Below are 26,763 nucleotides of genomic sequence, written 5' to 3'. Positions count from 1 at the left end.
TGGAGCAAGCCCCACATTCCCAGCTGGATGCTTTGTCCCCGCATTCCCAGCTGGATGCTTTGTCCCTGCTGCCATCCGGGCAGGGGCTGGAGCTGTGGGCACGCTGTGAGCGTGGCCCGAGCCCGGCCGGAGGCGTGTGGCTCCAAGCATCTCCCAAGGTCTCTCCGGGCTCCGGATGGTGATGCCGGAGTCTTTCCTGCTTCCTTCCTGCTGTCAGCTGTAGCTTTGGCCTTTTGTACTGTGGGTCCCAAATGTGTTTTCCATGGGGTGAGGGCGCAGCGGTGGACGGGAAGGGGCTGTTCTTGGGTCCTGCTGGGCTCCTTGGCTTTGATCTGCTGTTAGGCTGGCTGGGTTTGGACCTAGCCTGTGGAGTGGCCAGTGTCCAGGACAGTAAATGTCCTGTCCTTCAAAACAGGCTGTGGGGCAGCGCCAGTGACCCAGTGTCTCACACATCTTAACCTGTTCATAATGGCATAATGAATGTCTTTAATTGCAGCTAGATTAGCTGGCCCACAGGGGCCTTTCCGCCTGCGTTCCAAGGTTAAACAGTGTTGCAATCCTGAGCCCAAACAGTGACGCCAAACCCTAATCCAAAAAATAATAGTGGATGTGAGCATGTTTGGGGTAGGGCTGGAAACCTTGGCACCGGAGGCACCGGGAGGCTGCAGCTTAGTGACCTGTTCCTGACTTGCCATGCCCTTGGCTGGGGCACAAACCCTGGAGCAGGAGGCTCTGGGAAGCCCATTTTGGGGCTGATCCCCCGGGATTCCTGAGCCTGGCAGGGCTTTCTGGGCGCAGGTGTCCTCCGGCACCTGGCCTGAGCGGGAAGTAGCTCGAGAGGTTATGCTCTGTTTATCTTGCACCTGCAGCGCTGGGAAAGGAAAATAAACCCTTTATCTGTAAATAAATCAGGGGAATCGGGCCAGGTGGGGACAGAGACACACGCCGTGCTGATCCTTTTTCCTCCACTTCCCCCAGGCTTGTCCTCCTCTAACACCAGCCTCTCCAGGGGGGTGAGCCATGGAGCAGCCAGAGCTGGCATGTGGGACCCTGTGATGGGATGGGGGCTGCATTGGTGGTAACCCAGAATCCCCTCAGTGGCATGGAATTCTTGCTTTTCCCCTTTTTTGGGTGAGAGGTATGAATCTGGTTACTCCAGAATCTCTTCTGATACTGTGACGCAAGGGGGAAAACCCTGTTGTAGGCTAGCATGTCACAGAAATTTGGAAAAAAAAATTTCCAGTTCCCTAACCCAGAAGATTCTGAGGGTGAAAAGTCCCTCCTGCAAGACACAGCTTCTGATCAGTGATCCACTGGCAGCTCCACTGTCCATCCATCCCTGCCGGTAAATTTGGACCAGAGCCTGCGGCAGGGCTGGGCAGGGCAGGGGGAACACCCCGGGTGCCCCCACTCTGGAGTTGCTGCCTGGATGCCATCAGGCTGGGTGACAAGATGCCAGTGCCACCTTGTGGCAGCTGCCTTAGGGTCCCGGTGTCACATGCTCAGGACACCCTGGCACCCCTGGAGCGAGAGCAGGGACTTGTATCCACGGGACCTCTGGCTCCTGTCTGGCTGTCCTTGTCCCCATGGCTCCCACAGCTCCAACCTGGCTGGTGTCCCCATGGAAACCATGGCTCTGGGGCAGCTTGACAAACCTCCTCTGCAGTGGATTGTGCTGGGCTGTTCCAAGGGGTATGGAAACAGGGATGAATGAGGGAAGGATGGATTTGGGAGCCCTCTGAAATGGGTTTGCTTCAGGAGCCAGGGGAAGGGTTCTGCAAGTATTTAGATGCTTATCCCAGAGCTCAGAGATTCTTCCTGGGAGCTGATGGGCTCTGCCTCACTCCTGGACTGCAGCCCCAGGAGCAGAGCGTTCCTGGGTCACACTCACAAAGCTTCTGGTAACAGCAAGGAGATGCTCCCAGAACACAGAGAGGAGAGCTGGGAGTGTGCTGGTCTTGGCTGAATCTCTGAATCCAAATGAGCAAATTGCAGCCGATTACATTTGGGTTTTAAGCAATGCAGCTAAGAAAAAAATGGAGGCTCCTGGGAGGCTCATTTATTTCACACTTTTTTTGTTGGCACACAGCAGTGGATCACGGGTGAGGTGGTGTCCGGTACTTGGAAAAGGGTATCAAAATGTGTGGGAAGTTGGGGCTGACCTTGGCTTAGCGGATCAATGGTTGGATTGTTGGAGCAGGGGGAATCACGGGAGCCTGTTCCTGCTTTGATGCTGGGTGTTTTTGATAAGGAATGCTTGAGGTGAAGTGATAGCAGCTCAGGGCAAGAGAGCGACGGTACCAGTGAATGCTGAGCTGCCAGCACGGGCTGCCTCGAGTCCCAGGGTTTGGGATGGGGGCACAGCCTGACTGAGCAATGGGAAGCTGTGTTCCAGGGGAGCTGCTCCCCCGGGAGAGCTGTCCCTGCTCTGTGGGAGCACTGCCTTCTGCAGGGAGCCAGGGAGGAGCTGCTCTCCCCTCGGGAGCGCTGAGCCAGGCTCACATCACCAGTGCTGCTGTGCAGCCTGAGGGACAGAGGGGTCACAATGGGCAAAGTTGATTTTGGGAATTCAAAAATTTGGGGAATCTAGGAAGGGTGAAGGGAGCTGCTCCTGCCCTCCCTTTGGGACCAGAGCAGAGGTTTTTCCAGTGGCTCTGAGCTGCACGTTACAAACTGCTTTTAAAGCATATTTAGAGTGTTGTGCTCCTGAGGAAGCTAGGGAATGTGCTGCCAGTGCCTGAGGGTGTGGGATCAGGCCTTCCCAAAGCTGACATCATGAAGCATTGAGCCAGGGGCAGTTGCAGGACTTCCAAAGCCATTTCCTCATGCCAGTCGTCCCTGTTGCATCCTTGCCACCTGCCAGCCTGTGTTCTGTGTCTGTGCTCTGCCTGCAGAGCGCCTGCGCTCCTTCAGGACAAAGCCCTTCTCCTGCTGTGACCCTGGATCTGCTTAAAACCCGGCATTCCAGCCCAAAAAGGCACCTGTGCCCCTGCCCTGCCGTGACAGCTCAGCAGGGATGTCCTTGCTGCCTGACTGGAGCACTCCACTGCCTTCCTGACAATTCACGGCTCTGGGAGGGAAGGGAAAGCTGGGAGTTGCTGTGTCACTACCAGGTAACCCAAGAAGCCTGGGAGAACAAACAGGGTGTTCAGAAGACATAAATAATAAACGAAAAATTGTGCCCCATAGTCAGGGCATGTACCGTGCTGAGAGGCTCAGCCCCAGCTGCAGGAACACGCTGGGGTCATCCCATGCAACCCTGGCTCTCTGCAGAAACTGGGAGTGGAAAAACAACCTGGAACATCATGGGGGCTACAGGCTGTTTGTACACAGTGTGGAATAAACTGCAAATTGCCATGGAAACGCTGCTCCAACTGGGTCCCTCCCCAGGCTCCCGGCAGCTGTGAGATCATGGGGCTGATCCCGCTTGTTGTGCACGAGGATTTGGGCTGTGGAACCAGATCCCTGAGGATGCTAATGAGATGGGACAGATGATTTTAATTCTGATGTGTGCCTTAGCCCTTCTTGTGGGCTGATCCCCCAGCGTGGGCAGCAGGGCAAGGGGGACTCTGCCCCTGTGCCCAGGTGAGAGCCCACCTGCAGAGCTGCCCCAGCCCTGGGCCAGCAGCACAAGGACCTGGAGCTGCTGGAGAGAGCCCAGAGGAGGCACCAGGATGATCAGAGGGATGGAGCCCCTCTGCTGTGAGGAAAGGTTGAGGGAATTGAGATTGTTTAGCCCAGAGTAGAGAAGCTCCAGTGTGACCTCATTGTGGCCTTCCTGTACCTGAAGGAAACCTACAAAAAAGAGAGAGACTTTTTGCAAGGGGCTGGAGTTCCAGGACACATCTGTGTCAAACTGATAGAGAATTGACTTAGAGATTAGGAGGAAATCCTTTGCCCAGAGAAGCTGCCCCTGGCTCCCTGGAAGTGTCCAAGGCCAGGCTAGATGGGTCCCTGAGCAACCTGGGATAGTGGGAGGTGTCCCTGCCCATGGGACTGGAATTGCTCTGGTCCCCAATGTGCCCTCTGGGTTTCCTGCTGGCAGGCAGAGAGCAGGGCTGTCCCTGCTGCGGGAGCAGTGTCTGCACAGTGCCACAGCCCCGTGTGGGGGGTCACGCTCCCCTTGGCTTGGGAGGAGCCGTTCCCTCCTGCTGAGCCCTGCCATGGTGCCCGCTGGCCCCGGCAGCTCCCAGTGCTCGAGCTGGCGGCCGCTGGCAGCCTGGCAGCCCTTCTCCTCACTGCCTGGCCCCTGTCCCTCACTGGCTCGTGTCCCTCGCTGGCCCCTGTCCCTCGCTGGCAGCCCGGCCTCGCCCCGTGCCGCTCGCTGTGCCCCGCGCGTGCTGCGCCTCGTCAGGCGAAACGACGCGTGAGGGTGCAAACATGGAAACCTTGGCTTTCCTTCACTCGCAGACTAATTGCCCGAGTCTGGGCTTTTTTTCCACAGCCACGAAGACTGGGAGTTTTGTTGCTAGCAAATGAAAGGAGATGTTTGTGCTGGCAGGCAGAGAGCATGGGGAGTCCCTACAATTCCTCCAGCCTACTGTGCTGGGCCTCCACACACTCCAGTCATGCCAGCAGATGGGACTGGGTTTAATTTTCCTGGGGCAAGATAATCAGCTTTAAAAATTCTGCTGGAGGCTGCTAACCCTCATATACACTGGACTTAGTTGTCATCTCCCTTGAGGTCAGTGTTTTCTCCAGGCCAACACACGAAATCTCCATCAGTGATCTGAGCTGTATCACCATTAGCTTTTTCCATGATTGCCCTGCTCTAATGCTGCTCAGGCTGCCTGGCATCTGCCACGGGGTGTCTTGGAGCTAGATATCCAAAGCCTTCTCACAGGGAAACAGCTGGGAATTAATCATCCCTTCCCAGTGTGGGATGCACTGGTGAGATCCTGGGAAGTATCAAACGCTCTGTGCTGCAGTTATTCCTGTCAGGAAATAACTTTTATTCTCCATGTGAGACTATTTTGTTCTCCAGGGAACAATCATGGAGGAGTGCTGACATTGGAGAGAAGGATGTCTCCTGTCTTTCATCCGGTTTTGGGGAAACCCAAGGTTTTATGGGCTGCAGCTCCTGTTATCCTGGGCTCAGGCCTTCTCTTCTTGAAGACAAAACACAAAGGAGGAGATAAGAGTACCAAAAGCATGCAAAGCACTGAGCTCTGGAGGAATGTGCCAGGGACGTGGTTCTCATCAGACTTCTGGGCTTGGGATGGCATCAGTGCTGCTGGAGATGCTGCCAGATGTACAAGGAGGAATGATTACATCCCATTTCCTCACTTTGTCAATGTCCAGGCTCTTCTGCTTCTCCGTACCACCAACAGGGATAGAAGAGGACTTAGGAGCACCCTCAGACATACTTCCTCCTTATCTTTATCTTCTTCAATCAGTAATTCACTGTAATAGACCAGTCAAAAGGTTTATCTCCCCACACCCAGCCAGACCTCTGGACTGGAGGGTTTGTTTGTGTGTGAGCCAAACTTTCTTAGGGTTCCCCTCTCTACGTACAGTTTTCAACACTTTGCTGTCCTGTTGGGTGCCTCCAAACACCTCCTGGAGCACTCCCACAACCTCTGCCCATCTTTCCAAGCAGAGCTGCCTGGGGTCCCAGCACAGGAGGGACACGGAGCTGCTGGAGCCCCAGAGCTGCTGCAGGGCTGGAGCCCCTCTGCTCTGGGACAGGCTGGGAGAGCTGGGGGTGCTCACCTGGAGAGGAGAAGGCTCCAGGGAGAACTCAGAGCCCTTGCAGGGCCTGAAGGGGCTCCAGGAGAGCTGGAGAGGGACTGGGGACAGGGGATGGAGGGACAAGACACAGGGAATGGCTTCCCACTGCCAGAGGGCAGGGCTGGATGGGATATTGAAAAGGAATTCCTGCCTGTGAGGGTGGTGAGACCTGGCACAGGGTGCCCAGAGAAGCCACGGCTGCCGCTGGATCTCTGGCAGTGTCCAAGGCCAGGCTGGACAGGGCTTAGAGCAACCTGGGCTAGTGGAAGGTGTCTCTGCCCATGGCAGGGGGTGGGAATGAAATAAGCTTTAAGGTTTTTTTCAACCAAAACCATCTGTGATTGCATGATTCCATCCCTCTGCAGTGCCCGCTGTCACTATGGCAACCTCTGCGAGGACACCTTGTGGGGTGGGGATGCTGTGTGGGGTGGGGATGCTGTATGGGATTGGGATGCTCTGTAGGGTGGGGATGGTGTGTGGGATTGGGATGGTGTGTGGGATTGGGATACTCTGTGGGGTGGGATGTTCTGTCAGATGAAGATGCTCAGCAGGATGTGTTCACTCCGAGCCTCCTGCTCAGGGCCAGACAATCCAATTAGAGCTGATGCAGCCAAGGGAGGGTTACGATTCTCCTCCTAAAGGCTTTGGAATTGCCATCTGGAAACTCTTCTAAGCAAGCAGCTCATCCCCCGGGCTGCGGGGCTCATCCCTCTCGGAGGGACCGTATGATGCTGCGGGCATCATGCCGAGGGGCAGGACCGCGGAGGGTTGCAGTCAGTGGCGGCAGGGGACACATGGGACATTGTTTTTCACGGCGCGGAGGAGGCGGGACGCGAACCGGTGGCCCCTGTGCCTCTCAGCCCCGTCCCGCTCCCTGAGGCGACCGCGCGCGTCCCGCGGCCGCTGGGAGTTGTAGTTTCTTCCCGCCTGCCAGCCCGGCCCGTACTCGCCTCAGGGACTACATCTCCCGTCATGCCCCCGGAGGGGCGGGGCGGGGCGGTGGCTCAGGGCGGGCCCGGGGAGGAGGAGAAGGAGGAGGTGGCGGGGGCGGTTTCTCCCCGTTAATCGCCCCCGGCAGCGCCGGGCGGGGATAAAAAGCGCCCCGCGAGAGCCGGCAGGCTCCCTTAGCCCTCCTCCGCCCCTTCTTCCTCCCCGGCGATGCGCGGTGCGGCGGCGGGCGTGGCGCAGTGAAGAAGCGGCGCCGTCTCCGTCTTCATCCTCTTCCTCCTCCTCGCCACCATGGGCGACTGCGGAGCGCCCGGGGACGTGAACTCCAACGTGCTGGTGGCCCGCAGCACCGGGGACGCGCAGCTGGACAAGGCGGTGTGGCAGTGGCTGAGCTGGGACAAGGTGGGCGAGCGGCGGCGGTTCCCCTGTGCCCCTCCCGGCGGCGGCGGCTGCGGCACCGCCGCTCCGGTGCCCGTGCCCCGCTCTCGCACCCTGCCTGCCGCTCGGAGCGCAGCCCGGGCTCCGGCAGGTGCTCCAGGATTCCCGAGGAACCCCTCAGATGTGAGGGGAGGGTGCGGCCGCGCCCCCCCGGCGCTCAGCTGTGCAGGGGTGGGGATGGATGGTGCCAGGATGGCACCTGGAGCACCTGTGTGGGGATGGGGATGGGTGGTGCCATCCTGATACCTGGAGCACCGTGCCAGCCCCACCTCCTCTCTCCTCAGCCTGGCTCGGGCAGCCAGCTGGCGGGAGGGATGGATGGATCGGTAGCTCATTAAAATGCGGCATGAGTCTGTTTTCTTCAGCTGCCTGCCTTTAATCACTCCCCAGGAAAGACAAGGCCAGGTTCCAGCATTCCCCTTTTCATTACCAACACGGTGTCAAGAGCACTGCAGGCTTGATTAATTTGGATTAAGCCACCCAAACCTGTGATCACAGTGTGGTATTGGAGGGTATTTTTGTTGTTCTGTCGTTGAAAAGGTTACTTTGGAGTTTTTGAGGGTTTTTTGGGGCTTTTTTGCAGGTGGTTTGTCCAGGCATCATGGCCTGTGCTTTAAAAAAATACCTTGATGATGGGGGAGGGTAAACTCCCAGTATGCCAGTGGTTTAGGCTTCTGACTGCTTTTTCCTTTATTTTTAGGTTCCTCTCTCCTGAACCCCTTTTGCCTTTATTTTTTTTTAACTAGGACCGCCGGTGTGTTGGTACTGTTTCCTCTTTAATTTCATCCTGTCAGGATCAAAGCAGGAGAGCTGCAGGGAAATGCCACCTGACGGCTCTGAGATGAGCTTTCTCCTGCTTGGAAATCTGCTCTCTCCTCCCAGCTCTGCAGGAACTAACAGGTGCCATCTGCACCTTCTGCACTCGGAGCTGCTGCCGTGGAAGGATCTGGGAATAGTGGCACGGGGGAGGGAGGGAGTGGAGAAAGGAAATAGCATTCCTGATAACACGTTTGATAACCCAGGCTGAACTCCAGTAAATATTTTTTCTTTTATAACGTCTTGTTAGTGTATTGAAAGGCTTTTGTTGTTTTTAATGGATTGTTTTGTCTTTCCTAAAAATATGTAAGGGAACTTCCAATGGGGGGAAATACTGAAGTTAGAACTGGCAACAGTGCAATGTCCCCATTTCTAGAGTTCCTTTGAGGGCTGTATTTAGCCAGTGAAATGCAGACTGCAGGGTCAGTGTGAGTGTACCTGTTTGCCCTTGCTTCCCTAGGTGACAAACATGACCTTTCCTGTAAAGCTCCTCGAACTTGGAGAGGTTTCCAAGAGAGCTCCTGGGAAATCTGACAACCCAAAATCACCTGGAGGAGAAGGAGGACTGGGGGCTGCTTGCTGGGGCCAGGGGTCGTTCAGGAAAGGTGTTAACAAACAGGTGAAGGTGTTTGGGGGAGGGCAAGGCAAGGAGAAACCAGGAAATGTGGCATGGGCAGGGGTTGTTGGTCCAATGCCCTCGTATTTCACCACAAACCGGGCAATTGGGGCCTTTGCTGCTTATCAAACCTGACCCTCCTTCCCACCCCCAGCTTCCTGAGCTGCAGGGATTTTTGCTGCCTCTGATCAAGGAAAAATCTATGCACTCCGTTCCCAGCTGTGGGAGGCTTTTGTCCTCCAACTTAATTGAAAATTGCTTGCTGTAATTAATTACCAGAGCTGTGCTCTCTATCCTTTGTGGTTTGGGTGTTTGTGCTCACCTCACCTAAAACCCTGGCTGGGTGGAGGAAGCCTGGCTGTGGGATGAGTATCCTGATTTCCTGCTCTCCTCACCAGCATCCTGCATCCTCGTTAATGCTCCTGGCATTCCCCCCTCCCCATCCTCTCTCCTTAGTTACTGGTTTGGTCTTTGAGCCAGGCTTGGAGGCACAAGGCAGCGCCTTGTGTTTAATCCTCGCTGGTGAAGTATGTGAACAATTAGTCATTGTTCTCCACTTTCTCCCTTTAATTGCCTTTCATCCACTTCCTAATTCTCCTGTTGTATTTCCCCATCTGCCCCGAGTCTCCTGATGGAGTCTGGTTTGTGTGGCAAGCAGCTGAGGCTTTGTGCACACACTGCTCCTGGCTGGGGTACCTGGGAGAAGCTTTGGCCTTTGAAGGCACTGCTAGAACTTCACATGGGGGGGAAAGCTGGGATTAATTATGCAGGAGCTGTTTGTGCAGGCCCCATTCACTGTCTTCTCCCTTGGTTTTACTAATTCATGGACTCGATATCATTGTCTCAGCTGTAGTGTGGAGAGTTCTTCCTTGCTGATCAAGTGGTTTTGGGGTGCTTTTGGAGTGTCCTGTGGTGTTCTAATTCTTGTGGTTTTTGAGATGCTTTCCAAGAGGAAATGGGCTTGATAGTTTGAGACCAGTAACTTGCTCCAGTCTTTTGACTTGCAATATTTTTGCTTATTATGACTTCTAAGTGAATTTTTAAGAATAACATTGGGAAAATGAAGGCCACAGAAAATCCATTGAAGCTCAAAACATCCTGAGACTTTCCCCTTTCTTTAAGCTACACAGGCAAAGCGTGTGCAAAACAACAAAACAAAATTGCTGTGAGTAGTAAATTGCCAGTTATTATGACAAGGTATTCGCTTTGAAACCTAACTCTGGTGGTAAGTACATGTGATTAACATGATTGGGTGTGAAAGGTCCGTGAGAAATACTCAGTTAATGCCCTTGCCTTTAATTCTCCACTTGTTACAAATTGTGAACCCTGATAAGCCACAAGAAAAGTGCAATTCTTCCTCAGCAGGCAACTGTGCAGTACATGGAAAATGGAAAATTTCATGGAGAATGTGTTGTGTTTTTTTTGTTAATGTACTTCAAACCTTTCTGTGTGTTGCAGAGTCTGCTGCAGGTTGTGACCCCAGAGTTCTGATTCTGGCAGTGACTTCTTATAAATAGTTGTTTTATATATATATATGTATGTGTGTATATATACATAAATATTAATGTAATAAGTTTAGAGGAGAAATCATTACAGACCTTCTTTTTTTCTGGTGTTTATGTGAGCACAGAACAATGTTCAGTCTGTCACCCACGCAGCAGCCTGTCTCTCTGTCCCAAGTGTTTCTGATTTCCATTCCTGTGTGACGGGGGGGTGAAGTACCAAAGACAAGGTTCTGGCAGTCTCATTTTCCTCCCAGGCTGGCAGCCATGCCGAGCCCTGCTCTCTGAGCTGAGAGCCCTGTCTGGATGTACTGGGGACGGGCTGCTTGGCATTGCCTGGGCTCTGGCCCTTCTCCACTACCCACATCCATGGCAAGTCTCAAAGATACTGGAGCGTTAGGGATGCCACACCAATTCACATCTTGAAATGGCAGGCTGAGTGCCTGAGGGCGCTCCCACCTGTTGGGGAGGGCTGCAGGACTGGAAATGAGCTGAGGGCAGAGCTGCCAGTCGGGGACAACCCAGGCCAGGGGTCCCAGGGACCTGCAGGGACAAGCAGGGACTGTGGCAGTGCCAGGTCGCCCATCCTTAGCCCCAACACCGGCCAGAGCCCTGTCCTCCTTTCCCTTTTCTGCCCCAAGGGGGTGTGTTCGGGCAGGAGCCTCTCCCAGGGCCACTGTCACCTTATTTGTCACCTTATCTGCCACCTCCTTGTGCAGCTGGCCGTGGGCAGGAGCCTTTTCCAGCAGGAGCTGGGGGTGGTGGCTGTTGCCTCTTGATTGTGGTCTTGGCCTGGCCTTTCTGGGCTGTGCTGTGCGTGCTAAACATTTACAGATGTGTGCTGTACAGACACCACAGAGAGCATGGAGGTGTGTTAGGTAGGTGTCATTAAATGTATTTGGTTGGTATAATTTATTTATTATATACACAGTTATATTAGTCATGGATTGACTGTGTACATATCTGTTAGAGAGGTGTGTTATACACACGTCTGTTAGAGAGGTATCATTTATTTATTTATACATATATTTTGAAGTATTCCTGGTGTTTTAGGGGGGGTGATCAAATAAACAAATGTCTGGAGTTTTCCATAGGAATTTTGGTGCTGATGGTGTGGTTTGAAGGTGTGAATTTGTTGTTCGTTTTTTGTTTTGGGTTTGGGTTTTTTTTTTTTGGTTTTTTTTTTGCCAAGTGAAAATATAAAAAGATGATGGAATTTCTTGGTTGGAAGTTCCTGGTGTTGTTGAGCAAGTTACAGGAAAGGTAATAATAAATATGTACATCCAGCAAACATTTATCAAGTAACAATAGTTTGGAGTCAGTGGGTATTCCGTAGCCAAATGCAAGGCCTTCTCCATCAGTGAGTAACCCTTGGAAAACCAGTAGCAGTGTGGGGCTTTGAAGGTTTCTCTTCCCTGTGGAGGAGGAGTTGGTGCTGCTTCTGCTGGATGCTGTGCCAGGTGCTGGATGTTCCCTGCTCAGCTTTAAGCCCGGAGCGTTCTGTGGTCCCAGGAAGGCTGGTTGGCCAGCAGCACAGAGATCGGGCACGTTTGGGCATTGAAATCAAGGCTGTTTTTCTGTCATCAGCATCCATGTACTGCTTGCCTTTAGGCTTAAACTTACAGTCTCTGAGCTCTTTACTCCTGAGAATCTGAATTGCTTTTTTGGAGCCATTGGGATGCAGGGATGTCTCAAAGCATTGCTTTTTTGAGGGCTGGCTATTTTTGTATCAAACAGCCTCGTTTATTTCTGCTGAAGACAGGAAGCTTTAGGCAGTTTCATTTTTTTTTAAGACTATTAATCATTCAAACACTAGTCTAAAATCTCTAAGGAACTTTTCTTTTTTGCACTTGGAGAGACAAACCATCACAAAAGCTGCAGATGTGAGACTTGATTTAATAACTGCCAAACAAACCAGCAAAACCCCCTGGGGTTTTTTCCAGGGTTTGCAGTGGGGTTAAGTGTCAGCAGTGAAAGCTGCTCTGGAATTCCCAGCTCAGGGTGGCAGATGGTGCCACTCTGGGTGGCAGAGCAGAGCCAGGCTGGCTGTGGCAGGAAGCTAAGCTGGGCCATAGGGTGTGAAGCTCCAGCTTGGGGAAAAAGGCCGGCTGGGAAGCAGGAAGGATGGTGCCAGGTGGGATGAGGGCAAGCTGGGAAGCAGGAAGGATGGTGCCAGGCTGGGGTAAGAGCTGTCTGGGGGTCAGGCTTATCCCTTCAATACCATTAGAACCCAGAGTGTGAGACAGATCATCAGGACTTGTGCATTTATACCCACTCCTGTAGGTTTCCCACTTTCTGGGTTTGAGGCCATCTGTAGAAAGCTTGGAGATTTTCACTTGTAACTTTTTTTTTCCTCCTTCATTTTCTGCAAGTTCAGCTTAACTGAGTGTGACCTGAACAGATTAAAATGTTATTCTGGTGCTGTTTTGGCCAACTCATTTTTATCCCTTAGGAAATTAAGTAGCTTCAGTCAAAAATGCTTGTTAATGTATTTTTGAAATAAATGTTTGTGCTATTGCATGACTATTGCCTCCGTTTTGAAAAGCTCCATAAACTATGGAATGTGTAATTTCTATTCTGTTTTTGCAGGGAAGCAATGCAGTGAGTCCTAAAAAGCTGTAGAGGATGCTGTGTAGTTTAATAACTGCATTTTAAAGCACAGCCAGGCACTACAATAGTGGGAAATGAGGTTTCAATACTCTTGCCTTGGACTCTTTTCACATTAGTCATTTGTTTTCTGGTTGGCTGCCTATGAACAGCTGAGAGAGAAGCTTTCATTTTTGCAGTTTAATATCTATTGTGCCCCATTGTTTTGGTTTCTTTCTAGGCCTGTGTTCAGCTGGGTAGTGAGCACTGTCTTGCTTTGGTTGTGAGGCCATCCAGGAGCCTGGACAATAATGGCTTGCCCTTTGTTTTAGAGCACACAGAAATAAGAAGTTGTTTGAAATCCATGTGTGTCGTGTTCAGGGTCTGTTATCAAGCTGCAGAAATAATTTCAGCTATTTCAATGTGTTTTATCAATTTTTTTCTCTCCCAGTGAATGTGCAGCTCCTGTCTTTGTGCTCTTCCCAGCGTTTTGCCAGTCCTCCTGATGAACCTCCCCCTGTCTGTGTGGAGCCTGCTTCCCAGTGCTGCTGGAGCTACCTGACCTCTATTTTAAATGTCAGGGGTGCTTCACCCCTGCCCTGCAGATTCCATCTGCCTTCTTTAACCCTTCCTTGTGGCCCTGCTTGAAGCAGCACCACTTCAGAGAAGCACTTGTGCCCCCAGGGCTGTGTTTTACACCCCTGCAGTCACTGCTTTTTCCAGCTGTGTAACCACTGGCTCTTACTCCTCTGCTGTGTGTGGGGTCTGGGGAGTGCCTTGTCCAAACTGGGTGTCAGCAGACAGGCTGAGTTTGTTGGTGGCCAGATTAATTCAGTATTAGTTGGATAACTATGAGGAACAAGTAGTAGAGGTGTGCAATGTCCAGTTTGTGCGCTTGCAGGTTCTCAGCTGTGATGGTGGTGCAGATTTAGGAAAATCCTGGCTGAACAGGGGGATCAGTCTGGATAACAATCCAGCATGCTGCAGGACACCCTGTCTGGTGCTGGAGGGCTTAGGAACCTGGTCCAGTGCAAGGGGGTGGAGTGGGGTCATCTCCTAGGTCTCTTCCAACCCAAACCATCCTGTGATGTCCACGATTTTACTGTGCCTGTTTCCTGTGGGTGGGGAGGAAGGAAGTGCTGTGTTCAAGTTTGGATTTTTGCCTGCCTTCCAGCAGCAAAGATCAGGAACTGGATTATGTTATCTGCCCTGGAAAAACCCTCTCCAAAGTCTGTTCTCCTGTGGCAGAGGAGCTGGAAGGTGTCTTAATGGCCAGACAAACACATCACCGTATCAGTGGCAGCAAGAGCTCTTGAGTCTTTTGTTAGTAAGAATAATGTGGGAAGAATGTGAGGGAAATGAGTTACAGTGGAGGCCGGTGCACATGCATTTCATAGGATAGGAGGAATTTGCTATAGGAATTATTTCAAACTTCTGAGCACGTACAGTTGAGCTCCTGGTTCCAAGCACTGAACAGCGACCTTGACGTTCTTTTGCAGAACCAGAAGACGAAGGAGCAGATTGAGAGCCTGCTGCAGGACGGGAAGCACAAGGAGCTGCGGGAGCGCCTGTGCTGCCGGCTGACCTTCGGCACGGCCGGGCTGCGCTCGGCCATGGGAGCAGGCTTCTGCTACATCAACGACCTCACGGTCATCCAGTCCACCCAGGTGAGCTGGGCTGGGCTGGGAAGAGGCCAGGGGGAGCCGTGGGGATCAGCGCCCTGCGGGGATCCCAGAGCTGCACGCTGCGGCCGCCCGGCAGCTGGGTGCCAGCACCAAGGGAAAGCTCAGCGCTCACAGGAAATGCAGTGCCTCAGAGAGGTTTGGCTGGGCTGGAATTGGGCCAGTGCTGAGTCTGTTATGCAGCCCTGTAGCTGGAAATCTTATGAGCTGCCATAAAAAGAGCTTGGAGTATTTGCCAAAAACAAAACAACAAAAATAACCCGAACCAAAAAAGCAAAGCCTCAATCGAATAGCCTTTTCTTTTTAGCCCAGCAGAAATCGTGGATATGTATGGAGTGAGTATACTCCACTTACTTAAACAGTTTATTTGTGCCCACCTCTAGCTTTCACTATTGAAAATAGAATGAGCTGCTGTATTTGGAACCCTTGCATTTGGAAAATCAATAGAATGTTCCTTATGGCAAAATGACGGAATCTTGACAGGTACTTTTTGTAGGAATGGAGCTTCAGCTGTATGATCAGAGGTGTTTTATTACATGGTTTAGCAAGGGTTGGTAAAACCTCTGATTTAATAGTGTGCACTTGAACTTTTTAGCTGGTTTCTCTTTGCAAGCTGGTGCTCTAACCTCCCTCAGGACATGTGACTGAAATAGGGCTTTCTGTTGGCCTAGGATGGAGGCCTGTGCTTAAAGCTTGGGACAGCTGGTACTCACCTAAGCTGTTGGATATTCTGTTGTCTGAGTTGTACAGCTGGAGCCCACACTCTTGTGGAGAGGTGAAATTCCAGTGCTGTTTATAGAGGTTTGGTGTTGAAGTGCTGGTTTCTAACCCAGCCTTCTCTCTCACAGTTTTGCTGTGCTGTATCCTCTTGGGTCTAACAAAAAGTTTCCTTTAGGTGTGTGACATGTGAACATGGATTGATGCTTCCTTCACTTTTCTCCCTCCTGATCCAGGTGTGCCAACCTCCTCTACCAGAAATGCTGTAGTGGCATGAACAGGTCCAGGTGGACTCCGTGGATGCAGTGGGAGCAGACTGAGGAGAATTGAGCAAAGTGGGGTTAAGAGTCAGGATTTCATTGCCAGTGGTGGAGCTGTTAAAAGCAGCCAAGCTGCTTTGAACGAGCCCTCTTTTCTTGGAAGCAGAGGAGGTTTCTGGGAGTCAATTCCCTGCTCTGAGTTTGGAGGTGCTGGCCCTTGCCTGCTCCCTTTGTGGTTCAGGCTGGTGGAGTGTGACCTGGCGTGGGTCTGCTGGCTCAGCCACGCTCCTGGCAGAAAGGGAGAGCTTCCCCTTTGCTTGGCAGGCAATGTGTTGGCAAGCTCAGTTTCATGGGCATTGCTGGTTTTTGAGAGTTACAAGCTGGGGGTGTGTTCATCTGCTCCCTCTGCACAGCTGCTATTTTTAGTTGTTTATTAAAGCTGCAAATCAAGTTGGGAAAAGCGGCCTCTGGGAAGTGGATTAGAACTTGTTTCTGAAGTAAACTGCAGCAGATCTAATCTTTGTTTGAGCACTCTTGTTTCAGAAGCTGAGAGCAGGAACAGTTCTGCTGATTCTGGTCTGAGCATGGGCAGCCCTGGATTTGTCCTTACCTGGGACAGGAATAGACGGGCAGGCAAACAGCAGACTTGAGTGTCATTAACCCTTGCTTCAGTTAAAATGAGCTGTACTGAAGTTGGCTGTGTGTTCCATGTCCTTCATGTGATCTGATTTTTCTTCATTTGATTTGATTATATTGATCTTATGAAAAGTCAGATCCAGGAAGGTACAGGATATTCAGCAGTTGCTGTGGCCTCTGCTGGAAGTTGGAAGTACATAAACTCCATGTAAAGCCCTGTCCTGGTTTGAGGGGAAGTGAGGAGTGCCTGAGCCTGCGGCCCTGCCGGCAGCCAGAGACTTTTAACTCTTTCTTGGCAGAAGAAAACTTTTCCCAGACATTGATTCTCATAGCTGGTGGTTTGAGAGAAGAGAGAGAGACAGCCTGGGACTGAGATGATAAAGGAAGATGAAAGGAATCCCAGATGGGCAGAGGTGGAGTGGCTTTTGGGCTGGACTTTTCTTGCATAATGTTAGCCATAGACTGAACCTGAGTCCTTTTGAACATAGACTGTATTTTGGGGGGATGCAGCTGGCTCGACTGTGCTGCAGTGACTGGCACTGTAAGAGTGGAGTGAACAGAGAAGAGAGGAAGAGGGTGTGGTGGTGCCCTCTGCCCTCAGGGAACACCTCTGTTCTTGGAACCCTCAGCCCCAGGGGAAAATGGGGAGGAACTGCTGTCCCGGCATGCAAGCATCCTTAAAAAGAGCCCTGTATGCAGCTTTGGCCCATGGACAGTGGTGAGAGCACTGGACATGGAAAGGAGGGTGTCACCCTGGCAGAGTTCTCCAGGCGCTGCCATGGGAACACGGAAGGGTGGACCTGTGTTTCCTGTGGGGGGTCTGTGGTGTGAGAGAGACTCCTCTCTCCCTGGATGGATTGAAGATTGGTTTTTTTGAGTGATGATGACTTTGACTGGGAACCCAGGGTTTTGGTTTAAGCAAGTAAGATGGAGGGTAACGTGTAAATGTTAAAAGTTAGAGTGTGGAATGGGTGGAAATTAGGGGAGGAGAAGAAATATTATGGGAGGTTTTAATTTCTATTTTTTTGTGTGTTTAGGTTTTTTTTTTTTCCTTTTCTATTTTCTGTTCTTATGTAGTTTAATAAAGTTTTCTTTCTATTTCAAGTTTTGGGCCTGCTCTGCTCTGTTCTTGACCACATCTCACAGTAGTAGTTCGTTAGGAAAAACATACACTCATGGGTGCACTGGCATCTGGCCAGCGCCAACCCATGACAAGCCCTGATTCTCCCTGGCTTTTGTCCTACATTGATGCATGTCCAGATGCTTTTATTAGTGGGAGAGAACCTGTCACAGATCTCCACAGTGACAAAACCAGCCACCTTTGCATCATGGAGTTTCCTGCTGCTTAAAAAGCAAAGCTAAAGGTGAAAAATTTAAATGCTGCACTTTCTAAAGCTGTTCCTACCTCTCTGGATTTCAACAACCAACAATCTTTCAGTCTGTTTCTTGATATCATCACTGTTGCCTCACTTTTTTTTTTTTGAACTTGAGCATAAGAGACTAGACATGGTGTAGATGTAGACCTATTCCATGGATTTTGCACCAGGAAATGACCCGAACCACCGTGGGAGAGGTAACGGTGATACTTCAGTCACCTGAAGAGAATTTTGGCTTAGACCTGAGGGGCTGATACAGTTGTGTGCTGACACCTGCTAATGAGCCATTAATTATCACCAGGAGATATACCTGGGCCTCCTTTAGAAGTGGTAGAAATTTAATAGCAGTAGCAATTAGGGACACTATCAGAACCTGGGTCTTGTTAAAAGGAAATGGAAATTCCAGTAGAAATTGAGGAACCTTTCAAGAGAGGACTTAAACTCTCTTCCAGGTGCTGGAATTCCTAATTGCCCTTGGGCACCTGGAAGAAGATGATGAGAACTCAGGTAGGGGGTTTAGACAGTGGAGAGGCTCTGCATTCACTTCTTCACTGGCATTTGTTGATTGACTTCTGTTTTCTGCATCTTTCATAAAGATGTTTGGATAGCAGGCAAGCGCAGTAGGACTGAGTTCACTTCAGCTGTGAAGTCTGGCTGAGCTTAAGGGACTAATTTTGAGCAAACTGCTCCATAGCAGAAAGTAAAGACATTGCTGTTTTTCTTCATACAAAATCCTAGCCTAGATAAGGGATCTGTTATAAGAAATCTGCTGTTGATGTCTTTAGCTGTTATTCAGGTTGTTCAAGTCAACCTGAAGAGTGTTTCCCATTCCTCTCCTTGGAACTGAGAATGAAAGTTCTTGGCAGGCTGTCAGGGCAGGGTGAACACTTTGTGTGTTTTGGGTTCAGTGTGAAGGTGACTTCAGCAGGTGATCTTGCCATGACATGGCCTCCAGACCTGGCTCCACTCAGAGTTATATTTGTTTTAGGAATAAATCTATCCCTCTCTGTGTAAATCCCTCAATGCCTGCAGCTGAGAGGGTTCACCAAAGAGGTGCCAGTATCCACCAGGTCATGCTCTGGAGCACATCCTTCCAGTGCCTGCTTGGACTTGTTCTGAGGCCTTTCCCAGCCTTAACAGTCTGGGATTCTAAAGGGCCAAAGCCATTCAAGGAAAGGAATCTCAGCTGGACTTCAGGGTAGGAGTCAGCCTGGCTTTTCACATACCCAGTCCGATCCAGATAAAACCATCCTGAGGGATTGCACTAAATATTGGCTGGGGGGAGAATCTGTTTAATTCTGGTACAGAGCACCCCCACTCCCATCAGGAGGCAACCTGTACCTCTGTGAGAGGCAGCATTTGTAGGATCAGCGTGGCTCTGTTAAGTTCACTGTGCTGTGTTGTCTGTTGAGGGGAGCTGCAGCCTCTGGAAACTTCCATTAACAATGGTACTTCCATCTTTTTATCTAAAACTGCTGAGCCGTCATGGGCTCTTTCCATGGTGGATCTTCAGAGAGATTCTGGTGGGGAAGGAATGGAGGTGAAACTGGAGTAAAAGCTGATCTTCCCACCCAGACCATTCCCTGATTTTTAAGGCATATTTAGGACTAACACTTTGGAAACCATGTTGAAAATGTCTGACTTGTACTGTGGGCAGAGGGATAAAGACTAGGCTGGCACATCTTTATATTGCCTGAGGGGATGGACCTCCAAAATATGGATTTTTCTCAATTCAGTCTTGGGAAGATGATTTAAATAAATGAAACGCAGTGTGGATTGAAAATGAGTATTTGCTTCTTGAGGGTTTGTTGTTGTCCTGCTCATTTTTGTTTCCCACAACAGTTTCTCTGGTTACTTGCTTTTTTTCAGTGAACACCAGGGAAAAAAGCACTGCTGCTTTTGTGAACACTGTTATTGATGTGTTTGAGCTGTGTTTTGCCTACTGACATTATCCATCCTTTGTGAACGATCACCGTTAATGTTTGTGTGTGCTGCAGTCCAGCTAATTCTTCTTTCCTTTTTTTGTCTTCTCCAGGGGATCTACAAGTACCTTGAGAGGAACTTCTCAGACTTTAAGCAGAGAGGCTTTGTTGTTGGATATGATACTCGAGGTCAGGTCACCAGCAACTGCAGCAGTAAGAAGTATGAGTATTGATTACATTTGCAAGACTAGAAATGAAATTGTGGCTTTAAATGTTCTGTCCTATCAGCGCTTTTCCTTTTGTTTGTGATGAACTGGGCACACTCTCTGCTCTCCCTTAGTCCATTGAAGTAGTCATGAGAAGAGGCTGGGACTGAATCCTTTGTGGTACCAGTTTGGCAGCAAACCAGGAGTGTAGGGCTGCTTGTTCCACCAGAGAATTTACAGATTAACTGCACAAGAACATTAGGCTTAATATGTCTGGAGACAAATTTGAACATGCAGGTAAATCCAGAGCATTAACATCTAACCCCCAACTATTAATGCACTTTTAACACTGTTCTCTGGTATTTCACCCCTGATTTAAGCTTGCTTGGGGAAGAACAATTCCACCTGCAGCCTGCTGTAGGCCAGTGTGTTTTCACTTGGAGGGGATTTTTACCTGGAATGCTTAAAATGTAGACTTCCAGCAATGGCCAATTGTGCTTTTTGCAAGGGAAGGGGAGAAGACTCTTTCTGAGTCCTTTAAGGAATCTTAGTCCCTGGTCATTGGGGAGCAAAACACATGTGGTAAGGGAATGCTGTGCAAAAAAGCCAACCCAGTAGCTAATTAGTATTTAGGTAAGGAGAAGTTAATTATTGTAGTTATTGTTGTAACTAACAGTTCCTTTTTATAAAATGGTGTAGTATTTAATGTTTTAGGGATGAAGAAGTCCTTAGTATGTATAATAGAGCACAGAATCCAATGACTGTCTCCCTTCCCCTGGATGCCTCTCCCCTGGGACTGGGGGTACGCGTGGCCCATTATCCCCCAGACTGTGTGGGTTAGGCACAGTCTAAAATGGGGAAGGGCGAGGGTGATGTTCCTTTTCAGGCACACAAAGGCTGTAGTTCAGACTTGATGGTGGCACAGTTGTTTCACGTGTCCAAGTAGAGCCTCAGCTCCCCACCACGTGTTTCTCCTGTGCCCCTGGGATAGTGCACCCTTTCAGCAGTGCTAAAATCAAACTGAACTCCCCCAAAAGACTGTTTCCAGTGGGAGCAGAGTGCTTTTCCAGGGCAGCAGGGCCCAGGGGGACAGCACATCATCCAGCTGTGTCCTGTGATTAGGTTGGTGTAAACCAAGCAGAATTTTAGTAGCTTCAACTCCAAGCTGAGCTGTCAAACTCTTCCAGGTGGCTTCAGGTGACTTTTGACAGGTGCTGTAGTGCAATTCTGAGTCAGTGAAACGTGGGTTGCTGGTGGTGGAGAGAAGGAAGTCGGTATTAATGCTTGTCTGTGAGAACAAGGGAGCGAGGTGAGCTTACACCATTTAATATCTCATCTGTTTTGACTCTGAGACTTCCCCTTATCTCCTGAGCTGTGGGTGCCTGAGTGCAAAAGAATTTTGATAGCAGTTACCTAGAAGAGAATGAGCTTCCCTGGTGCTTGAAAGGGCAAGTTGATAATAAAGTGAGATGTAGAACTATGGGCACTGTTCCTGTTTCAAAATATTTTGGAATGAGGGGTGGTGCTTTGCAGAAATATATTTTAGGAATAGATCTGCTTCCTGGACTTTGTCTGAAGCTGCTGGGCAGGGCTGGCAAATGAGCTTTATGTGGGATACCAGATCCTTTTCCAAACCTGCTGTTGAATACATCTGATACTTCAAACTTTGTGGGTAGTTGTTTCTGTCCTTGAGCAAAGGATGAGTGTTCTGCCCACAGGTTCTGTACCTTTGTATGGGATATTTGCTTCGTTTGGGTGAGGGACTGAAGTGCCTTGCACTGTCCAGGTAGCAGCTGAAAGTGCTGGCTCAGATTCTGCAGCCTGAAAACTCTTTTCCTGACTGTGCAATTCAAGCATAAGCCAAAAAGCAGTGGAGTGCTTTAAGAAACAAGTGCTTGGAGGTAACAGGAATTCCATCTGGCTTTTGGGCTGCCCTGGGGAGTTGGAGTGACTGAATATTTTCTTTTTCCTGTTGGTAGGCTTGCAAAGCTCACTGCAGCAGTCCTGCTGGCAAAAGATGTACTTGTGTACTTCTTCTCCACCTATGTCCCTACCCCCTTTGTGGTGAGTCACCTTCTTGTCCATATTGTTGCACCACACAGTTAAGGGAATTTGAATTGACTGAAAAGGAGAACTAGTGATTTTTGTGAATTCTGTTATTTAACAAAAACAGAGGCTGCTTGGTATGCATGGCTCTTCAAGAAGGCTGTGATAAGGATGCTGCCAAATTCCTCAGTGCCTCTGCTTTTAATATGTCAAAAATAGGCTCTTCTAGTCACAGCAGCTTTTCCTTGCATGGTTTTAGAGCCTTGCTTGTATTCCATAAGCTCTTCCAGTGTGCTGTGTGTATTCTATGGATCTTGGTTTGAGGGGAGGATTGGAATGCCTGGAGTACCTGTAATTTGCTTTTCAAGAAGCCTTTTTGTGAATTCCTTTGCTCTGTTTCAGCCAGTGCTCCCATAAGCTGAGCTTTCTTTAGCTGGCCAGCTAAGGACTGTGTTTCTGTGATTGATAAGAAGCATGTTTTCCTGGAGAAGAGTTAGAGCAGCTTTCCCCTGCTGGCTGCAGGGGCCAGTGCAGCGTGTGTGGTTTTGGGAGGCCCTGGTGCAGGGTTCCAGCCCTGGGTAGCTGCTGCTGCTGTCCCATGCTGCGGTCTGAGCGCTGTCTGTGGTTCCCTTGCAGCCCTACGCCGTGCAGCAGCTGGGAGCCGTGGCCGGGGTGATGATCACAGCCTCCCACAACCGCAAGGAGGACAATGGCTACAAGGTGAGGACAATGGCTACAAGGTGAGGACAATGGCTACAAGGTGAGGACAATGGCTACAAGGTGAGGACAATGGCTACAAGGTGAGGACAATGGCTACAAGCCCTGCCGGCTGCTGTCCAGCATTCCCTGCCTGTGCTTGGCCTGGTGTGGGGCCACAGAGTGCCTTGGGTTGGAAAGGGCCTCAAGGCTCAGCCAGTCCAGCTTTCTGCCGTGGCAGGGACAGCTCCCACCATCCCAGGTTGCTTCAAGTGTCCAGCCTGGACTCGGAACCCTCTGGGATGGGGCAGCCTGTGCCAGGGCCTCCCCGCCCTCATGGGAAAAAGCTTTGTGTGTGTTCATTAGAAGGACAAGTTATGTAAAGTTATTCATCTTCTATAACCTGACACACTTGTCTGTGATGAGCACATAAGACCACATAGTTTGTGTGTCTTGAGCATAAATCTGTAGTGACATTCCATAGAGTCTAATCAGCAACTGAAGAAATGCTCCAGGAATTTGTGTGTTCACTACTGAGGCTTAAAACTCAGTTTAAAACTAAGCCAGAACTGAGGTGAATTCATGCACACAGTAGGGACTGTGCTGAAGATGGGAATGATTTAAGAGTGGATTAATAAAATAAAGTAGCATTGTGTTGTTCCCTAATTTTCTGGGCATTGAAGAGGGGTGGGTGGCTTCACTTGGAAAGCTTGGGACAGTAAAACCATCCACAATAGCAAGTGCAGTGTTTTAACTGAGTATTTTTTTCCTCAGCTTTATAAGAACCTGAACTAAATCTCAACTTTAGCTGAGCATTCTAGAACCCCTGTGGCAGGTCAGTGAGTGATGGCAATGTGAAGAAAGGCAGTCCTGCCAGCCCAGAGAGAGCTCTTGGGGGTGACTGAACTGCTCTTGCCTTCCCTGGAACAAGTTGCAGAGTTATTCACCAGCCTTTGCTTCTGCTTAGCTGGAGCAATGAGTAAGGAAAGAAGCCACATCAATTTCCCAGGTGCTGCAGTTGTCAAGAAGCAAGTCTATGTTCTTCTGATACACAGCAGTTTGCTTTTGCCAGGATGCTGGCTTGTGTCCTGGTTTATTTTTGCCAGGATGCTGGTTTGTGTCCTGGTTTATTTTTGCCAGGATGCTGGGTTGTTTCCTCGTCTTTCCCAAGAGCAGTTTCATCTTCCACAATTTCCCGTGTGAATTTCAGCAGCTTCTGAAGGTTTTGGACAGTTTTCAGTGCAGGTGACAACCCCAGAGGACAGTGATGAGAAAACAGAGGCTGTGCAGATTATCTGAGCAGTGTCTGCACTGTGGGTTCAGCCGTGCTGTTGGCAGCAGGCTGTGGGAAAACTGGCCTCTAACTCTTCAACAAAGGCTTTGTTACAGCTGAGGGTCAGATATGCTGTTTCCACTCTAGGGAGTGTTTCCAGCTGAGAGATTACAGTTGTTCAGCTGTGGAAAAACACGGACCTTGGCACACTGCTTATCTGTTTTGCTTTGGGTTCAAAACCAAGTTGTGCCCCTTTTTCAGAAGGAGTGCCAGCCTCGGAGAAGGTGATACTTTACTGCTGTTACAGTTTGCACAACACTCCCAGGTATAAGTGCCTGGGTTTGGTTCCTCACATCCTGGTGTTGCAGCCTAGTAATAATGAAATACCAGCTTTTGTGAAAACAGGTTGTGTTGCTGTGTAAGCTCTGTTTATCACAACTGCAGTCGTGAACTCAGAGGTTCATGTTGAATGGTTCCAAATGTCTTGGGAATCAAGCCAGTCAGATAAGGATTTCCATGGATGACTTAGGCAGAAAGTAGATGGAATCCTGTAGCTGAAAGGATTTATCAGGTTAATGATATTTGTAAATAAACTCTTGTTTTGCTTCAACTTTGACCAGGTTTATTGGGAAAATGGAGCACAGATCACCTCTCCTCATGACAAGGAAATTATAAAATGTATAGAGGAGTGTGTTGAACCATGGAATGGCTCCTGGAATGAGAATCTGGTAGATACCAGTCCCCTGAGACAGGATCCTCTGAAGAAAATTTGTGACAGCTACATGGAGGATCTAACAAAGATCTGCTATCACAGGTACTGTATAAAGCAAAAGGTAGCTAAGTTGCGTTTTTAAGTGAGCTGAGAGTTGCATGTGGAAAAACTGACTGCAAAGAGACTTCACCGTGTTCTGAGGTGTCATGAAATTCAAGGGTCACCACACTTAGGATTAAACCATTTGGTTGAGAATAAACCAGATGCCTTTGGGAGTTAAGCTACTGTGAAGCACCCCAGTAGAAACCATTTAATACAAGTGAATATCCTCCAAGAGTTCTGAAGAAAACACAGAGATTCAGAGTAAAAGTGAGGTGCACATGCATAAAATAGATTCAGTGTAAAGGTTAGATGGGGCAGAAGATGAGAATAAAAGGAGGAGATAGATGGCACAAAGCAGATCTGGAATAACATTTTAAGGTGGTGGAAGAGCTTGAGTTTGATGTAGAAATCAACAGTTTATTCTTGGGAGACTTTGATCTGGTTCTGCAGAAGGTAAATATTTCATTTTCCAGGATAAGCTTTAACTCAGCAATTTCTAGTGCAAAATAAGCACTTTCACTCATTCATTTGAAATTAGTGCAGAAATCAGCAGAACAGAACAAAGGGGAACTGCAGTTGATTTTGCTTTCCCTCCTGAAAGCAGTCTTGTTAAGCAGCTGCAATCTTACTGAGGTTCTGTTTTCTCCTCAGGGAGCTGAACGTGCAGACCAGTTTGAAGTTTGTCCATACCTCTTTCCATGGAGTGGGGCATGAGTACGTACAGCTGGCGTTCAAAGCCTTTGGATTTCAGTCCCCCATTCCAGTACCGGAACAAAAAGATCCAGATCCAGACTTCTCTACTGTCAGGTGCCCAAATCCTGAGGAAGGAGAATCTGTGCTGGTATTTTGGTTTTTTCTTCATCAGATTTATGTGGGGGAAAACAAACTAAGGAAGAGAACAAGGAGAATTTGCTTTCATCTCTATTAATACAGCAGGCAATCCTTGGGGGATTTTTCTTTCACTGGGTGTTAGGTGTAAGTAGGAAGGCTGTGGGTTGATTTACCTCTTATGTTTTGGGGGGGTTTTACCCCCTCCTTCTTCTCCCACCAGGAATTGTCACTGAGGCTTGCAGAGAAGGAAGATGCCAGGGTAGTAGTGGCCACTGATCCAGATGCAGATCGACTGGCAGTGGCAGAGCTGCAGGAAAAGTAAGTGATGGGACCCTTCATTGTGCCTTCCTGCAGAAAAGGTGGTGAGAGTCACAGAATGTCCCCAGATGGTTGCCAGGCACAGGCCTTCAATCCTCTCTTTTCTTTAGGTATATGGATATTTTTTCTTTTAATTTTATCCTTTGGTATAGCTCCAAATATGTTTTAAATCAGCAGAGATTAGGTTAAATACTTAATGGTGTAATAGTAAATAGCCAAATAAAGCTCAGCTGAAAACTGAGTGGTTACTAAAGACAGTAAAATCTTGTTGTTTACTGTGTTGTCATTTATGTCAGGCAAACCTTTCTTGTCAGTTTTCATGGGCTTTTTTGGTGGAGTGGTTTTTGTTGTTTCTTTTATATGTTTAATCCTTTTTTTTCCCCTGCCTGTTCATATTGAATAGAAATCATTTTTCTCCCATTAGCAGGCCCCAGTTCTGATGGCTGTGTAAGTAAAAGTTGTGCAGTCCCTGCCTGACTGCAGTGTACAGATGGCACAGGCTGCTCTGTGTGGATCAGTTCTAGACTGCTCCCCTGCTGCTGGGTAGCCAAAGGCCTGAGCTGTGCTAGAGCTGCCAGCCAGCAGACCCCAGGGGTGTCTTTCCTTGCTGGCAGAAGACTCTGGGCTCCTAAATCCTGGAGGTGTGAGAAGTGTGGAGTCCTGTCGGTGTGGTGGCTTTGCCTAGAGCGGCTTGACAGTGCTGTGCTCACATCCTGGTGTCCAGTGACTGTGAAATTCCTGTCCCCCAGCCCTCACCCTGCCTCTCCCAGTGCTCAGTGACTGGATTGCTGTCCCCCAGCCGTCCCCCTGCCTGTCCCAGTGCTCAGTGACTGGATTCCTGTCCCCCAGCCATCCCCCTGCCTGTCCCCGTGTGCAGGGAGAGCAGAATTCCTCTCACCCTGCCTGTCCCCACAGTGCCTGCTGGAAGGTGTTCACGGGCAATGAGCTGGCAGCCTTGTTTGGCTGGTGGATGTTTTCCTGCTGGAAGGAGAACTGCCCCCAGGATGCCGATGTGAGGAATGTTTACATGCTGGCAACCACAGTCTCCTCCAAGATTTTGAGGGCAATTGCACTGAAAGAGGGATTTCACTTCGAGGTGAGTGTGGGTTGCGTGCTGTCGGCTCCATCCAAACTCCTGCCGGTGACCTCACGGAATGGAAAATAGGCAGGGGGCTTCCAGGCTTCTGACTGGGAGTTGTGAGGGATTCCAGCTCACAGAGAGTGTTCTTTCACCCAGACAAGCCTGATTGCAATCTCGTCAGTGTTCTCAGACTGGGAGATCAGCCTGGGCAAAGCTCAGTGACAGGGACACAAAGTAACACCTGAATTCCAGGTAACAGGAATACCTTA

At 49.7% G+C, this 26,763-nt stretch overlaps 1 protein-coding gene across 3 annotated transcripts in view; it reads left to right on the top strand.

The window, feature by feature from the left end:
• PGM2L1 (phosphoglucomutase 2 like 1) overlaps window positions 1–26,763 on the top strand; it is a 45,669-nt gene that overhangs the window by 11,203 nt on the left and 7,703 nt on the right. Inside the window, exons 1-9 of one of the 3 annotated variants that reach the window (XM_063419289.1) lie at window positions 6,737–7,080; window positions 14,136–14,303; window positions 19,343–19,449; window positions 21,415–21,499; window positions 22,118–22,201; window positions 24,071–24,264; window positions 24,916–25,105; window positions 25,316–25,413; window positions 26,329–26,509. In XM_063419289.1, the coding sequence (XP_063275359.1) occupies window positions 6,970–7,080; window positions 14,136–14,303; window positions 19,343–19,449; window positions 21,415–21,499; window positions 22,118–22,201; window positions 24,071–24,264; window positions 24,916–25,105; window positions 25,316–25,413; window positions 26,329–26,509 (1,218 nt within the window). In that variant the 5' untranslated portion in view covers window positions 6,737–6,969. Of the gene's footprint in view, window positions 1–6,736; window positions 7,081–13,813; window positions 13,960–14,135; window positions 14,304–19,342; window positions 19,450–21,414; window positions 21,500–22,117; window positions 22,202–24,070; window positions 24,265–24,915; window positions 25,106–25,315; window positions 25,414–26,328; window positions 26,510–26,763 lie in introns of those variants that run through there. The other 2 variants (XM_063419290.1, XM_063419291.1) reach the window with 2 other exon arrangements.

The sequence above is a fragment of the Prinia subflava genome, chromosome 25, assembly GCF_021018805.1.
Source record: "Prinia subflava isolate CZ2003 ecotype Zambia chromosome 25, Cam_Psub_1.2, whole genome shotgun sequence".
NCBI lineage: Eukaryota > Metazoa > Chordata > Aves > Passeriformes > Cisticolidae > Prinia > Prinia subflava.
The sequence above is the reverse complement of the archived record's forward strand: the minus strand, read 5'-3'. Positions and strand labels throughout refer to the sequence as shown.